Consider the following 17754-nt stretch of genomic DNA (forward strand, 5'->3'; position numbering starts at 1 on the left):
ATTGTCATGTTACTCTTTGAGCTGACAGAAAATGTATTTATGGTTTGGTCAGCATGGCCATATTTACGACATGTACAGTGAGAGAGGGTGCACTCATCCTGTGTGACTGAGCAAGTACATTGAAAACCAAATAAAGACATTGCAGGCCTTTAGTGATTAAAATCAAGGTAAATAGAGTATAGGTTGAACAGGGCACCATATACTGCGTGCATATGAACAGTTGTGCATGTAAAATCTGAGCTGTGCATGTGATTCTCAGCTCTACGTGCAGGTAACTTGCTAGAGCTGCCAACTCATGCATTGACTTAAGACTCATGCAAGTGACACTTTTTTCTCACTCTCACGCCGCAGTATATACACGCCGTACGTCCATTTCTTCACGAAGTGAAAAACACATTTATAGTAGAAAACATCTTGGAGCAAAAAAGGCACAGACAGACCGTGTTAACGCTGCGGTAAAGCCAGCTCCAGCTGCCAATCTGCAGTGAAGTTAGCTTTAGGTAGGATATTGGACAGACATTTACTCCAGACCCAGTTTTCTTCCTCAGTTGAACCCAATTTTGTGGGATGATGGTGAGCTCAACTCAAATCCTCCATTTAATTGCTAGGGGTTGACTGACGAGTCATTGGTGTACTATTGTTAAAATAATACAGAACTGGTGCTTTTTACCTATTTTACCTTCATACTGTCTTGCCGGGATTAGTGAAAAATATATAAAAATTTACTAAATTGGTCTTATATAGCGCAAAGATTTAAGTTTCATGCACCTGTGCATGCACAGGGAAAAAATATTTTAAGCCATTTGGTTTATTTCCCCATCCCATTACAAAATACAGATGTTTGAATTTAGGCTGATGAAAAAAGGCAGTTCACTGCACATTTTATTTATAAGGTGGTTTAGTATGATTACGAGGATGACAGTGGTTTAATGTTGAGGAGCAGAAGTGCTTTGTGGGGTTGGAGAATTCATTAACCGAACTATAAACGTGGTTTACCAGCAAAAATGATGTTACTATTTATAATGAAGAACCTCAAACAAATATTTATTTTTCATCATTCCTCCTCTGTCTTGTAATTTATTTAGCAAAGTTTGCACTTAATGCCTGAAGGCAGATCTCAGAGAGACTGCAGAGGCTCTGCATTTTTTGTTTACCACCACTTTTCCCTTTCCAGAAAGTGTCTTTAGAGACTTGAAATTATGTCATCTCAACTCATCTGTGTTCTCTGTGCCAAATCAGACGCAGAGTGCTGAAGATATCAGATGGTATTGAGCACATGGGGGGAATGCGCTGGGAGCTGGCCATGTGTCTGGCCCTGGCCTGGTTCATCTGCTACTTCTGCATCTGGAAAGGACCCAAGTCGACTGGCAAGGTAAGACACAGTAATGCATGCTTACTATTGTTTGTGGGTCCATGCAATGAAAGCACATGATGACATGGGAAAACTGTGTAATGCTGTTATCACACCATCCAACTCATGATGGAGGAATCTGTAAAAGAATACGTGTGTGCAGGAAAACATGTGCATGCAACTTTGCTGTTACTGCCTTTTTTTTACTTGGCAGTATTAATTTTCACATCGACACAGCCACAAGATTTCCCGTCTTGTCCCCACAACAACTCCTTGACAGGAAGCCACATGCATTCCCTCCTGCAAATAGAGGACAAAAGGGGTGTCTGCACCACCCACTTCTACCTTTTTCTCCCATCAGCCTTTCCATTTTAATGTCCTCCTTGAGTCTCTTCTAACGGCCTTGACGAGGACAGTGAGGGCTCTGCACCTTGCTCTGGGTGCTCAGCTCCCCCTCTCAGACTCAATGAGCCAGAATGAGTAGAGAGATGGAGATGGAGTGAAAAAAGAGAGGGAAGAAAGAGAGTAAATAGAAAAGAGACGAGGTGTGTGAGGAAAAATTAATGGGTTCACATTCTACGTGACGGGAGGGGGGGGGGCAGCTAGGCGGCAATGCCTATATCTCCCTGAAGTGTCTTTTGTCTGGCTGTGAAGTAAGAGGGGAGAAGGCTTCTTCATGGCTGGGCTTTAGCAGCCGGTCCAAGATTGATTCCTGTATTCACTGGAGGAAAGGAGAGCGTTCATGAGGAGCATGCAGAGTATATCCTCAGCCTCTGCCTCTCTCTCTCTCTCTCTCTCCTGCTATGAGAAATAAACCACAGCTCGCCCGTTTGCAAGAGAGAGGTGCTTTCTTCTCCACAGACCCTACAGCCCATTCAGTTCCGACTCTGCTAAGCTGTTTGCTTTTGTTGGCCGTGTTTGCCAGCCATTCTCGCATTTAAGCCCTCCTGTTAGATTTACGGCGAGGCAGGGGCAAGTTTGACCAGTAAATTTGTGGTGGCTTAAATGTTTACCCGTGGTGAGCTGGACGGAGCATGTGGAGCATCAAAAGTTCATGGAGAGACTGAATATTGTCCTTTTCATCTCCGGAGAGATGGGGAGAAAGAGGGCGAGAAGGTTTAGGGTGTGCGATCGTTTTATTTGACAAATTAAAGGAGGGATTTGCCAGGCAGGAGACAACTTTTCCCACACTTTCCCCTGTAGGCTACGCTAGGATTACCAGAGCTTAGAGTGGACAGTCTCGTTGAGTCTCATTGATCATAACACCACCTATTTTTTTTTTTTTTGAACTTTTTATTCAGGATTTTAAGGTGAAGGATGTTCAGTAGGGCAGAATGTGGTCAATTTCTGAATGGTTAAGGGTAAAATCAAGCTTTAACAGGCATTTTAAATCAGTCACTCTTGTCCTCACACTAACAATGAACTGGTCTTCTCAAGAGTTGGATTCAGATGTTCACTGTATCAAAACCTGCATCAAAATATTTGTTTCCCCCTCAAAAAAGTGCTTTCCATTCATGAAATTGCTCCTTGCGGTTGTACAGTTATCTGACCAGGGTGTACAGGTAATTGGAGTGTGTGTGTTTTTATGAGTGTGTGTTTAAGCCCGTTTATGTGAATGGTCCACTTTATCTTTGTCTGTAGTATGTGCACACCTATTTCAGCGTTGTGAATGAAGTTGTGTGTGAGTGTGTGTGTGTGTGGACTCATGCACTTCAGTGCGCGCTTCAAAGAAAAGCACATTTTCCCACACTGCCAGCATCACTCCTCTGGGCTTCTCCTGTTTAAGAGACGGGGCCAGAGGAGCCTTCTTTTCTTTTCATTCTCCTGGCCTGGCTCTGTTCTGTCCTGTTCTGCCCTCAATTGGACTTTGACTGGATGCCAGCAAGCCAGGGGATGTATGTTGTCCGCCTCTGCCTTCCAAGAGGCCAGGGTCTTTGTTTAAGGGGTTTCTAAGAGTCTTGAGATGTCGAGCACATTTCTGCTAAACCTGAATGGTTCAATGGAAAAGGGAGTGTTGGTTTGATGGTTAGCAAGTGCTAGTTACTGTACTGAAGGTACTGTATGTGTGATGTTTACTATAGTGGAGGTGACTCTATAGTGCTGTGCATGATATCCTTCTTACCCTGTACATGCAAAACATGAGCTGTAAAACTGAGTACTAATATACTCCCAGTTCCAGGTCAGGTCGAACCTTATTGTAATTTACATTGTGCTGAATTTTGTTTTTTAAGCCTGGTCTATGATGTGTTATGTTATATGACTGATGTTGAATGCTACATTATTGATAGTTAATGGACTGAAAACACAAAAGAAACAGTTTTTAAAAATGCATCAACAAAGCTGTGGTTCCCGTGGCATACGATAAGATAAGATAAGATAAGATAAGATAAGATAAGATAAGATAATCCTTTATTATTATAATTTTGTTTTTTAAATATTATTATTATTTATAACATTTTCATTATAGCAGCAAGGTGTATACAAGATAAGAAAGCTAAAAACAAAATAAATAGTAAAAAACAAGGCTCAAACAGCTAAAGAACTGTTAAAAAAAATATTTACATCAATTGCACATGGAAGATAATTACATCCATCATGGAAGTCTTTATTTCTATATGGTTATATAACTGCTAGTGGATCTTGGTATCACTTTATTTTGACAGTCCACCATTAAATCAAACAATATGTTTACGCTGACTGTTAAACATATACCTCTGCTTAGGTTTATTACCAGTTGACTGTTAGTAATACATTATAGGCTCAAACTAAGGCAAATACATGGTTTACAATAGAGCACAAGTAAGGTAAGGGTTAAGTTTAGTTGTAAATAGATACAAATTGATTAAAAAGGGGTTTACTGTTGTAGAATCTTTGGACAGATTCTGTCTTTTACTGAGCTGAATGTTAAGAGATACTCAGTCACATATCTAGATTTGTTGACTGGTTTTTAGTATTCCTGAAGCAATATACAAATGATTAGCAATTTATTTGGCCAGTCATTCCCAACCTCTTTGGTTTGTGGCCCCAAATAACAAAGCGATACATGCATTTCTTGTGACGTTTTGTTATAAATTATAATATCACTATAAACTTAAATTCAAAGAGTGATTTTCCCTTTTAGAGGGATATATATATATATAAATAAATAAATTCATGTAATTTTGTGCAACAGTACCCCCTCATTAGTGTTGAAAGCCCTCACTTACTGTGTTCAGCTCAGACCACCATGACTTGAACTGGATGCTAGTCTGCTGTTACTAGACTAGTTACCCTGTTAAGATGTAATAAGTAATGTAACTATATGAATTTGTTAAGAGTAATGTAACTTACTACATTTCATTACATTTTGATTATTTTTCCAAAAAATGTTTCAAACTGGGCAATAAAGCTGAAAAATGTCCAGAAATAGGCTACGCTATAAAAAGGCATTCATACATGGTGAAAAGATGCAAAGCAACAGAATTTAACGTATAAACTTCATACTGAAAATAACGTAGTGCCATTAAAACCTAGATTAATTAATTAGATTAATTAGATTAATTCGTTCCTCCCCAACATTGTTCACAGAGCTTACTGATCTTGATGTCAGCCATGTTTGTTACGACCTGCTATGTTCCTTAGCTGGTTAGATCCTGAATGAAACTTGAAAACTGAATATTGCTTTACTTTCTCACGTTGCTGCTCATTGTAGCTATGTGGTGTGTTTGTGCGTGAGACAGCAGTGATGTTTGATCTCTTGTCTTCATCCTCTTCTTGCCTGGACATGTGCGATTATATAAGTTACACTGCCTCACCTTTAGGTCTGAGCATTGGCTTGTTATTATCGAGCTGTAAGGACAAAACAGCAACCTCTGCCCTCTTCAGGATTCTTTCAGTCCAGTTTTTTTGTGTCTGTCCTGTAGTTGTGGTAGTTTTTTAATGGTCTGATGCAGAGGTGGCCATGTTGCTAAGAACCCAATATTAATCAGCCGTGACTACTGTTGGCTGGGTTTTTGCTTTGCACGGCCTCACTTTGACTCCACTCTGTACACATCATATCAGGTTATGTAAACAGCTACTGCTGTAAGTTCTGACAGTGACTCACTGTCAGCTGTGTTTGTCTGTGATCTGTACACAAATTAATATTCCAAATCTGTGCATGTTTATGTCTGCAGGTTGTGTATGTGACAGCTACATTTCCTTATGTCATGCTGTTGATCCTGTTGATCAGAGGGGTGACGCTGCCAGGAGCGTTCGACGGCATCAAGTTCTACCTCTACCCGGACATATCACGTCTCTCTGACCCTCAGGTATGCTTGGATCGACTGTATCTCTCTCTCTACTGGTTAACAAGAATTGGCCTCCTTCAAAATAGGTAAAAGTAAAAGTGCCCCTGTGATGTTGCCACCTACAAACAAGCAAAGTAATAGATTTTGCTATTTTATTACTTGTCCCACCTGCAGGCAATTAGTGTTTCAGCTGCTGTTTTATAATGGAGTTGCTGTTGTCTTTATTTGTGATTCCAAGTCATCACTTTTTGAAAATAACCAGAAGGACAGTGATGAAGTTCAGAAGACAAACACTTTGTCACTCATAGCAGCGTGAACTCTGCCCTCTCCTCAGTTTTTAACAGAAACTGTGCTCATATATACGACCCCTATTTTTACTATATGTTTGAAATGCAAATCTTCAAAACTCCACTCACATTGCAGCTCTAAAAAAAGAAAAAAAATGAGTTGTAGTTCAATTGGCTGCAAATGGCACATGTGTCAAGGCTGCAGAAGCTATTAGTGTCCACACTTGTAAATAGTGTCATCATGTCTACAAATACAGCTCTACACCAGAGGTTGCATCAGACTCATGCTGTCCTTCATTTTGACGAACAGGATCATAAAGTTCTGTCACAATCTATTAATACCCCTTATTTTAATTTTCACTCTTTTAATCATAATAATAGCATTTTTAATTTTCATTCTTTTTTTCTGTTTTAATTATCAATAATAACTTTATTTATATGGCACCTTTAAAACAGAGATTACAAAGTGCTTGACAAACAAGGCAAAGCAAAAGAAAACAAGAGTTTTCTGCAGAGGCAACATAACAATAACGCCGAACTAAGAATTAAACAAGAGAGAAACAATAACAAAACAGAAGAACAAGTTTATAGATTATGGATTTATAAGTGCTTGGAGAGAATAGATGTCAACACGAAGCAGATGAGTGATTTTACTTCTGCATCAGTCCGTCTTATTTCACCTTGTTTACCAACACCATCAGTTTTTGGGCTTGAGCCTTCCAATGCAGTGGCTAAAGCCAGTGACACAAGAGGTCATGCACGTGAAATCAAGACGAGTCAATAGCATATGTACACGCTGCCAACATGACAGAGATCCGAATTGCTTAAAGTTATGGTAGATCGCCCTCAGTTTTCTTATTTGTCAAAATAATGGACAGCCTTCAAATTCTTCCATCATTGTTAAGAAAATCAAGTAATTGATGGAAAATATTTGGTTAACGTCATCTTGCACTACACTGTGGCTGTTAGTACTTTTCCTGCTGCTGGTAGCACAGGGTGAACTGAAACTGCAAATCCAGAAACCAGTCCAGTGATACTGAAAGGGTTTTTGGGGGGATTCTTCACACCAAGGGCACTCTGCTGTCCTAACCTACCATGAGACATTGTAAATACTGAATTAGAAAATCTCACTCCCTAGTTTAAATCGTTCTTGTGCCTTTGACTTGTAATTCTGGTATTTCCTAATGGCAGCTTAAGACAGCAATAATGTCAGTTTGATCAGGTTAATTAGTGTGGTTGCTCTGTGTTAAAACCGTCTATTTTGTCAGCTTATTTAATGAAGGCAGAAGATGGCAAAATAAAGCAGGAGGAGGTTAAAGATCCTCATGGGAATGAATTTATACCCCTGCCTCACACCCACCTGTCTGAAGCTGAGTAGCTGCCAGGGGGACAGGTGGTGTTGTTGCTACTATGCTGCAGTGGGGGATCAGTCTTTTTTTTCAGCTTTCACTGTTTATGTACTTTACTGTACCAAAAACAAGTTTACTTACAGTCAACATAAAACAGCTAGTTATTTTGCTGTTTACTCAGAAAGAAGCTAGTTGCCAAAACATTGGGAAAAAAGAAAAAAAAAATTAGATGGAATGGTGGGACAGCAAAATGCGCACGATGATATATTGCTTAAGTGATGTGTCAAAAATTGGAATAAATGTATTAATTAAAATTATTTCATTATTTAAGTCAATAGCTAATATTAGGCAGATAGCTCGTCAGCTAATGCTAGATAGCCAATATAGCATAACACACTTTCCATATTACCCACCTGGTATTCCACCGATGTACTCTTTTCCTGTAACATCTCAGTAGAATTAAAATTTTTGGTCATACACTTCTGGGAGTTGTTGCACCAAAATTATGAGCTTTTCGTTGTCCAGATCGTCCATGTTTTCTCCTTGTGTGGGAGCTATGCAGTATCGGGTTGAAAATACCATTCCGGAGGGTGGCAAAAAGTTTCAGAAAATTTAATTTTGGACAGCAGTGCAGTAAACTGTTGCCAGTATTCTCTGACGGTCGTGCTTGATTTGCAGTCTGCCTCATTCCATGTGAACACAGCTTAAAAAAGGCAGTTTCAGAGAGTTATTAACATTAAGAGAGAGGGTTATTAACATTTGGCTTCAGTTATAAATCCCACTCTGTGGTCGCGGCTTATTATGGAGTCCGAGAATATCATAGCAGAGCTGTCACTTCCTGCTGGTGATGAGATGATCAAGGGTCAAGAAAATAGTGAGCCTTCAGAGACAGGAGGGGCTCACAGTTCAGGATTGAGGCTAATAGAGGTGGTGCATTAATATATAACTCAGACAGACAGACAGACACACACACACACACACACACAGCAGACTCCTTGACCTCGTCTGGAAAAGGCAGACACCTCGCGTCGCTAAGCAACAGTGCACAAGAAAATGTCAGTGGATGGGGTGTCATGACAACCTGAATTTAGATGGATGAGTTTGAGGGAGAAACAGAGAACAGATCAGAACACAGTGATTGATCGATTGATAAAATGATTCTGAAACGCAGGTTTTATATGGTAGACAAAATGCTTATTTTCAGTGACAGTATCACTCATAACATTTCAGGGAAGAGCTGTCGCATTTAATAAAGAAAACAAATGCAAGAACAATTAGAAGTTCATCTTCATTTGAAAACTTTCTGACATGAGCTCAGAATTGCCTGTTCGTTGAACCCTTTCCCCAGACCAGCAATTGTCCGATCACAGCTTAACAACCATAACGTGGCTCGGCAGACCTGTCGGGCTTGGATTTCTCTGCATGTTGAAGTGATGTGCATGGGACTGTAACAAGAGAGAAATTTGACATTTAAACAGTCTTTTCTTTTTAGAGACGAACAAAATTTTAAGGAAGGAATTACAAAGTATATTCCTCCGCTGTAACGTAAACTGCAATGAACAGCATGACTGGAAAACTGGCTTTCTGCGTGCAGTAGTAATCTATCATCCAAGCCTAAAAATCATATTTTAAACTTTTAAAAGGACATGCTCTGTCGTATGGGGAAAATATCATATATGCAGCCTTCAAGTGCACACTTAAGCATCATTTTATAAGATAATCATATTAAAAAGAGTCAGAAACATTTAAACATCAGCTGGAGAAGAGTTGGGTTTTTTTTTATAGACCATCTTTGCAACATTGCCATTCCTTAATTAGCAGGTAAAGCTCTCCTTGCTCTGGATGCCTTTTCAGAATTAGATGGACTCATTATTTTCTTTTTGTTTTTCCACTTTCAAGAAGTGAGAGGACCCCAATTGATCTTCACAGCTTGAAGATTTTTGTCATATTGCAAAATATTGTAACAAATAGGACAATAAAATGCATCAGGCTCAGTGAGCAAGGTTTCTGTTTGTAATGATTTTTATCAGAATAATATAATTATCATTGATAATTATACGTTTTAGAGCTCTGTTTGTTGATCATACTTTGTTAGTTTAGTTGTACAATGTTTATTTAAGATGCATTGTAAGATGCTTTGAGTCTACTATATTGGGCAAAATAATTCTCACTAAACACTTTGACAGCGCTATGAAATGACAAAGTCATATCGTGAGTATTGAGTGATTGTGGATGCAGGCTAAAGCATCTAACTAGCACTACTTCAGTGTAATACTAGTTCTTGTTTTTATGTTTCCTTTGTATAATCTGTCATCCCATTCTAGTTCCAAACTTGTCAGATATCTCGGCTTTGTCAGTGCTTTCGCCGTAAGTGCGTGACGCCAAAAGGCACCTTGTGCTCTCACATGGAACACTGCTGGGCAGCGTCAGCTGAGAGCATGGCCGGAAAGAACTGGCCACGTTGTTATTTTATGCCAGTGGATGGCCAGACGGCACCAGACACGTCTACATGACACACGCGAACAGGTGGCATCACTTGATAAAGCTTGATGAAACTGGTTGTGTGCACATAAAATGTTGAAAGACCGGTAACGATTTAATATAATAAGCGCGAGTGGGGCTAAAGGGCGGGCGGAAGGGTTGGTAGACGGTCCCACAAACAACTGACTTTCATTTGGCTTCCTGTCTGAATGTGACATTTTTTTTCTGTACCTTACCATGTGCTTCTTATGCCTAATCCTAGGCAAAACTATCAATGCGAGCACGTGCATTTGTTGATGGTCCGCATTGATTGTGCTCATGTTGTCTAAACATAACCATGTGCTGCGTCGTCCCACCATATGCATTTCTTGACGTGATGGTAGTGCCATCCAGGAGCATTAACACCTGATGCAGAACGATACCTAAAATGTCATAAATAGACACAGATGACAAAATGGCACCGTGATAAGAGTCAGGATGAAAACGTGTTGAATCTTTTCATTCTTGGACAGTTGGTGGCTGTCTTTTAACTCGCACATTTGAAAAAAATATGGTATTTAATAACTTCATTCCTATTTAGACTCCGATCCTGTCTGAACACTTGATTTACACTCTTAATGGCAAAAGCTGGTCCACCAGGTGAGACTCCATGGATGTGATGACAAGGAAACATTATTGCCTCAGAAATGAAGTCAGTATGTAACTGTAAAGATAGAAACGTCAGTCTGTTTCACATAGTCTATTGGGCAAAACAGATCCTCATGGTGAAAAAACATACTGCAGCATATTAGGACTAAAACATTATTTCTTGATAAAATTCCTATTAACAGTTATTTTCCACATTTATATCTCTGCATTTCAGTGCAAAAAAAGGTACTTAAACAGCTGTTGGCCAGTAAGGTGGCTGTTGCATCTGTGAATGTATTAAAGTTAGAGAGAGACAAACAGCGATACAGATATACGGCGAACGAGTGAGACAAAATGGATCGACAAACAAAGACACAAACGGAGGCACAGAGAGAGTGAAGGAGGGTGATAAAGAAGGGCTGCTGTTTGGCAGAGGAAGACATTACTTCTGACACCAATGTTAAATTAGCTTCCTCAGGGACAATCAGGGCTCTGTTCTGCTCACCAGGCTGTGTGCAGTGTGTGTGTGGCTGTGTGTCACCCGCTCTTTTTACACCCCTGAACTTCATCATGCCTCCCCCATTCTCTTCTTCAATATACCTTTCTCTCCCGCCTTCTCAGCCTCCATGCTGCACTGTGCATCACCCTCCTCTCCACACTTCTCACACTGCTATTTGTGTCTCTTCTCCACCCGCTCACGAGTCAAACCTGCCACTTAATGTGAAAAAAACTGTAAAGCCCAGAGGGGTGTTGTTGTGTGCTACCATTCTTATCATAAAAAAGGATAACAAGAAGCAGTTATATGTGATTAGCCAAAGTTTACATGTGCTGCTTTCAAAAGCCTTTAACAAGTTTATACCCTTTCAGACCTGAGCAAATTAATATCTTTCCAAAACATGGTGGGGGAAAGTAACTTAACAAGAAATGTAAAGCAAATTGCAATAAATGAGTACAAGATGAGAAAATGTAAAAAAAAATGTAACTTTTATGTTGTTATGTTGCTATGGGGTGAAATTTTGTGTATGGAATTAAAGCAGTGCAAAACCTCATTTTTAAATCAGTTTTGTTGAGTTGAAATTAAATTGGAGTAATGTCCCAAATGCCTGATAGCAGGAGTAGCCAACACGGTGCCCACGAGCGTCCGGTCACCTGCAGGGAACCAATGAGTCGCCTGCAGGGCTCGTTCTATAAATATCCATGGTCAAGCCAGCTGTCACTCACATCTCCTTGGCCAAATCGACCGACTCCATCACTGTAGTGCGCCCATTCACTGACATTAATTGTGAATTCATTCAAACGGCCTTTATCAGATGGAGGATCTAGTGACAAGTTATTCATACTGTATCACTTTAGAGATATTTCAAATATCTGTACCTGGCAATAGCTGCATTTCTGAAAACTTGAGATTTGTAATACCAATCAGATGCTTACAAATGTTTTCTTTGAAGCATCAAAGACGAAGTATAGAAACTTTAACTTTAAACTCCAATATTGCAAAAAAAACATGACAAATGTGATGTCGTATATCTTTCAAATGTTGAAACATATTAATTGTTAAGATTAACAGAAATTATTAACCTTGCTGGTTTAAATATAGATAGTACATCTGTTTTCCTATCATCACGTAACTTTTTTTCATTTTATCCACCTAATAGTTGTAGAAGTCATAACGTATCTTATCATGTAATGGACAGAAACCTAATTTCAAGAGTGATTTTCACGTTTTGTCACTTCACTTGGATGTTTGATATTCATGATGACTTTTCAGTGAAAGGGGAGGATCAAACATGAATTAAGTTTAGTCACTTGGCCAAGGTGTCACAAAAGGCTTCCTAAAATACAGCAAAGCAAAAATCAAAGAAACAGGGCATATAGTTTAAAATTCTGACTAAAATACACCAAAGAAAGAAGAAAAATGAACAGGACAGTTTAAAGACGGGAAAAGGACATGCAATTTTTCAAAAGAACAAGAAGTAGTGACATTTGTACATATAGAATGACATTGCAAAGTCAGTGCTGACAGGGTTTTAATGTGTCACTGAATCCAGGAACATCCCTCGCTGATTTGTTGTTGAAGGCCTGCACCATCTGTACAATGCAATATAATATTCGGTGCAGATAAAACAACATTTATTGTATGGCTCCAAGGTAAAGCTGTGAGTGAAACCTGATTAATTTCAGCCAAATATCTTGCTCCACCTTACATGAAAAATACCTGTGATTCTAATTTATAAAAAGAGTGGGACGTGAGGAGCACCGAGAGTGGTACATTAACATTACAAGAACGCTATCTTACAGCCAATGTCATCCAGCTTTCACACCGTAGAAAAGTTTCCTGGAGCCACAGTCTCAACATAACCAAACACAAGCCGGCCAAATTAGGCACAACATCAACAAGTGATTCTCTCTGCGCCTGGGCCTTTAAGGTTTCCCTGCGCTGTGCGGCCATCAGCCGAGGGTGAACTAAAGAGAACATTAATGAACATTAGGAGAGAAAGGCCTGTTCTTCCACAGGAACAGTCCTGTGTTTGTGAGGTCACAGAAGTTACCGTGGTTACTCCCAGGAGGGAGCGAAGACCGTGCGTTTGTTAATTGTTTCTCGGTGGGGAAATGAGATTAGTGGCTGAATGGTGATGTGAGAGAGTTTTCAAAGAGCCATGCTGCATTAAGTTTGAATTTGCTAGCACACCATGCTATCCTGTGGGTCCGAGGCTCCTGTGCTGAACTACAAACCGGTTTCATAATGAAAATTGTACTTCCTCGCCGTCTTAGTGAAGAACCTTACAAGTGTAAATCCCCATGAAACCCATATGAGCAGTGGTGGAAGAACTACTCTGACTACTCTGTAACAAGTAAAAGTCCTACATTCAAAATCTTACCTAAGTCAGTACAAAACAATAAAGATCAAAATATAAAGTACAAAAGGTAAAAGTACCCAAGTACTCAGAACTGAATGCGATATTACTGAACTGTACTCTTTGATAGATTAATGTTCATCTAATTTTCATGCTGCAGCTGGTAAAGATAGAGCTCATTTCAATTACTTTATATACTGCTGGTTAGCTTTATGTATAATAATAAATCATAATTTAGTAGTGAATAATATATTTTTATTAATAATCTCAATCTGTAAAGTAACAACCTTTAAAATAAGAATAGCGGGGCTCCAAATTGTACTAAAGTACAATACTTGAGTAAATTTACTTTGTTACTTTCCACCATTGTCAATGATTAAAATACCATGATACGTCTTCACACAGGGGACCTAAATAAAGACTTGGCCTGGATAAAGGTCTTGCATTATACTTCTCTGTCACTTATCACCAAACATTTACTAGCCAAGTGATACTGACGAGGTTGGGAAGCAAGAACAAGTCACAGTGTTATGTATTTAAAATACAAAACCTGAGTAACTGTATATCGTTATAGTTTAAATAGATGGTAATCTGAAGTCAGTTACTGTCTTTACAGATAGATTACTTGAAGGAGTTGCTTCGTTTGTCTTTCTTTTGTTTGCTCAAACAGCCACAAGCATCCGTCAGCAACAAAATCAGTTTGATTGCATTGTTTTCTGTTGGAACATTTTAACTGTCTGCAAGGTCAATTTTTTTAATGCCTTGGCCTCAACAAACAACTTCCATTCATGCCCTCTCACTGTGCCACTCTGATGATAATGATTTGAGTTGGAAAGGTAAAAAAATATAAAGTCTATTTAAGTAAACCCTAAATTATATTAGCTTTCCTCTGTTAATCCCCACCAAACCCTTGAAAGGAATGGCGTTAGTGTAGCAAAATATGAATATTAAGGCAGTGGAAGACTCTGTGTCGACTTTTAGGATGTTAATCCATGATTCATGCTGCTCTACTGTGTGCCTCTCAGAGGGGAAAGAAAACGGTCGAGCTGAGCTGTAATTTCATTACAAAATCACTGAGATGATGAAAATCAGGTAGATGAGGGGTAACAAAAGAAATGCGGGGTTTTCATTAGAGCAGATAAAGAGTCATCTCCTGACATATCATGGTTATCTTTTGTAAATGGGAAAGCCTCTTCTACTCATTGTAATTCTGTGATTTAATTAATTTAAAAAAATCTCACAAAGAATTTATATCGTCAGTGATAATAGGCAGAGAGGGATTGATGGAGTGGAAATTAAACTTTAAGCAGGATCAAGAGAATATTAAATTATCTGAAAAGTTTCTGAACTGATTTGAGTATAAATATCTGTTCATGCCTCTAGTACAGTCAGAGGCTTTATGCCAAAAAGGTTTACAGCTGTTGTGGCTGCTGATTGTTCTATACTCTACCCACAAAATGATCATTTGTCAGTGATCAGTTTCTCAGCCTTTGTTATGTGGAATACAGAAAAGATCAATCTTTGTTTTTTTCATTTCCCTTCACGATGAACAAACAATCCAAAAACAGAAAAATTCTTGATTATTTGAAGTTTTAGAGGATAGCGTTTAACACAACTGACCCTACTTTACCTTACTATTTAAAACACGCAAGTGTGTATTTGAACTCAATGGTTCAATGTCTTATGTTTATGCAGAAATGTTTTAAACAGTAAGATTTTAGCAAGAATACATGCATTTGGAAAGTACTACCAATGAGACTTGTTGAACAAGTTGTGTAAGAGTTTGTAAATTTCTATTTTTGGCATTCACTGTGGAGACATAAAAAAAAAAAAAAAAAAAAGCCAAACAAAATTTTCTTCAGGGATTCTGTGCAAGACAGGTTGAAGTCGGCTGATTTGCAAATGATCATTTTGTGAATGAAGTATTCCTCTCATTGGTAACCCATTTGTCTACTGTATGTTTATGCCTACTTTTTCTTCAGGTGTGGGTTGATGCTGGAACCCAAATCTTCTTCTCCTATGCCATCTGCTTGGGCTGTCTCACTGCTCTGGGAAGTTACAATGCCTACAACAATAACTGCTACAGGTAAGATAAGAATGTAGATACTAGCAGTTGTATATACATGAATATAAGAATACAGGTGAAGCCCCATTAGTAAAAGGTGATTGATTAGACTGGATGGTTTACCAGATAGGGTGTCATTTTAGTTCCTGTTCAACACACATCTGTGCATGAGACTGTAAAGTCCAGTATACACTGTGTGATCTTGGGCTGTCCCAGATGAAAGGTGATCAACGTGAAAGACACATGTCCGTTTTTGGTCGTGGCCATAAAATGGTGGTTCTACGTTTCACAGTGAGATGTTCAAGGATGGCCATTGTCACGGTCTTGCAATCAAAGACAGCTTGGGATAAAATTCTGACAGTGCCAGAAATTTGGGATGATCATCTCACTGTGTGACTGCTGTTATGGCGTGCGGCTACAAACCAACCAATAGAAATACAGCATGAATGCTAAATGCTAGTAGATACTAATGAACACTTCAAGCTCTCTTTGCAAAATTGGCACAGCCAACAGCCACTTTCATATTTTCCTCCTCCACTTCGTCAGACTTCTTTTCAACCACTATAGCAAGGGCTCGATTCATGTTTGTTTACATGTCTCTCTTCCCACAACAGCAGCGTAGATGGATGACGCATGCTGACGACGTTTGCTTCTTGCGTATTGACGATAGACATATGTCATAGCCTCATAGATTCAGTTTGCGTTGTCATTATACTGTCTGCATACATCTAACTCGATGTCATACCCAATTTTATTATATCCATGTCGTACAGTGTAGCTGCATTAAACCTATAAGATTGCTAAAATTGCACAGTCTAGGAGGCTTAATAGGCAGAAAGTCTGTGCCTCTGGTTAAAGGTCCGGCCACAGCTCTGACAATAAGTGTGATCTCCTTCTCTTTCTGTCTGTCTTGCTCTTCAGGGACTGCATCATGCTATGTTGTCTGAACAGCGGCACCAGCTTTGTAGCAGGTTTCGCTATCTTCTCTGTGCTGGGCTTCATGGCTTACGAACAAAACGTTCCCATCGAGGCTGTGGCAGAATCTGGTGAGAGAAAAACAGTCATGTTTCTTAATCAAGTATCAACTTCCAGAGCTGTAATGTGTCCACACATTATATCCAGAGCAGATAGTGTAGACTAGAGAAAGCCTGTCTGAATCTTTGCTTCCCCCATCCATGGTATTGTGCTAAAATGGGTGAACATAACCAGTTACATAACTCCACACTCTTCACCTAGGCTCTTAGACCACCGCATTATGATTTATTCAACTCAGTATGAATGATTTAGAGAATGTGACAGAGCGAGAGATTTGAAATGTTTGTCTTGGAGCATAGTGAGGGCAGAGCTTAATGTTTTAAATAGTGTGTTTCTAAAGGTCTTTCACCAAATGTAGGCATTAAATAAAGCAATGGTATACCAGTTCTTATTTGGAACCAGTCAGACCGGCAGGTCGCTAAGGTTGACTTCACTTTGGTACGCATTTTTTTGCGTTTCCATTGTGAAAAGTTGTGGATGGTACCTTTAGTACCTTTGGAACCCCATGTTTGGTAACTCCTCTGCTTGCGGTACCTAGCACACAGATCTGATACTAAAAGGTGAAGCTAGAAACGCTGCAGTCTGTTAATTTGTGGGTGGGGTTAGAGTTAGTTCATACATTTGTGAATTGTAACTACAAAATGAAAGGATGTCTCCAGCCTCTAGCAGCAGCTGTAGACTGAGAAAAAAAGAATTAAACTAACTTTGCTGACTGCCATCAACTTTTTAGGTGCAGCCAGGAGCTGCAAAACAGGCGGTAATAAAAACACGAAAGGCAGGTTTGTGCCATCAATGTCCATCCACTATAGGTGCTTGCCACTGACAGGCTCAGATTGTTATTTCAAGTGTCTGACAACATTATTGAAATGATCCCTACAGAGATAGAGAGAGAACCTTTTGTTTGACAAGAAACAGCCCCAAAATTGCTATAGCCTAATCCACCAGACTCCATTATAACAGTAATTTTATAGCACACGTCACTATCAACAGAAACTATATAAAACTCATATAGGTCATCTTGGTTCATCTTTCCACTGTCTGAACAACCACAAACCCTGGTTTTAATTAAACCCCTAATTCACTCATTTAGATGTAAAAATATTTGGCTGCATGCATGCTGAAATGGCAGTTTATTTACACTGAGTTTGGCGGATTTCACAAAAGTGATTTCAGAACTGTTCCTGAGTAAACAAAAGGATTTTACTTTTGTCACAATCTTGTCCTGATGCCTTTAGACCTTTTGGGAAGACTCCACCTGTAGTATACTATTGACCCATTTAAATTGCCTATGTTAGTTATTCTGTCTTTGTTTTCACTCCTTTGTTTTATTATTAAGAACACTGTGTTTTGGGGTTTCTGTTTATTGCATTATTTTTCGTTCTTTGTCCCTTTCCCTTGTATGTAATCTACACACCTGCCCTGCATCAGCATCATTA

The 17754-nt window shown here is 39.2% G+C and overlaps 1 protein-coding gene across 1 annotated transcript in view; it reads left to right on the plus strand.

Moving 5' to 3' along the window:
• The window catches only part of slc6a11b (solute carrier family 6 member 11b), a 35367-nt gene that overhangs the window by 7589 nt on the left and 10024 nt on the right, over positions 1 to 17754 (plus strand). The window contains exons 6-9 of the mRNA XM_042506324.2: positions 1240 to 1372; positions 5506 to 5640; positions 15201 to 15304; positions 16205 to 16329. Coding sequence (XP_042362258.1) covers positions 1240 to 1372; positions 5506 to 5640; positions 15201 to 15304; positions 16205 to 16329 — 497 coding nt within the window. The remainder of the gene's footprint in view (positions 1 to 1239; positions 1373 to 5505; positions 5641 to 15200; positions 15305 to 16204; positions 16330 to 17754) is intronic.

The sequence above is a fragment of the Plectropomus leopardus genome, chromosome 2 (assembly GCF_026936395.1).
Source record: "Plectropomus leopardus strain MGB_pleo_1.0 chromosome 2, ASM2693639v1, whole genome shotgun sequence".
NCBI classification, from domain to species: domain Eukaryota; kingdom Metazoa; phylum Chordata; class Actinopteri; order Perciformes; family Serranidae; genus Plectropomus; species Plectropomus leopardus.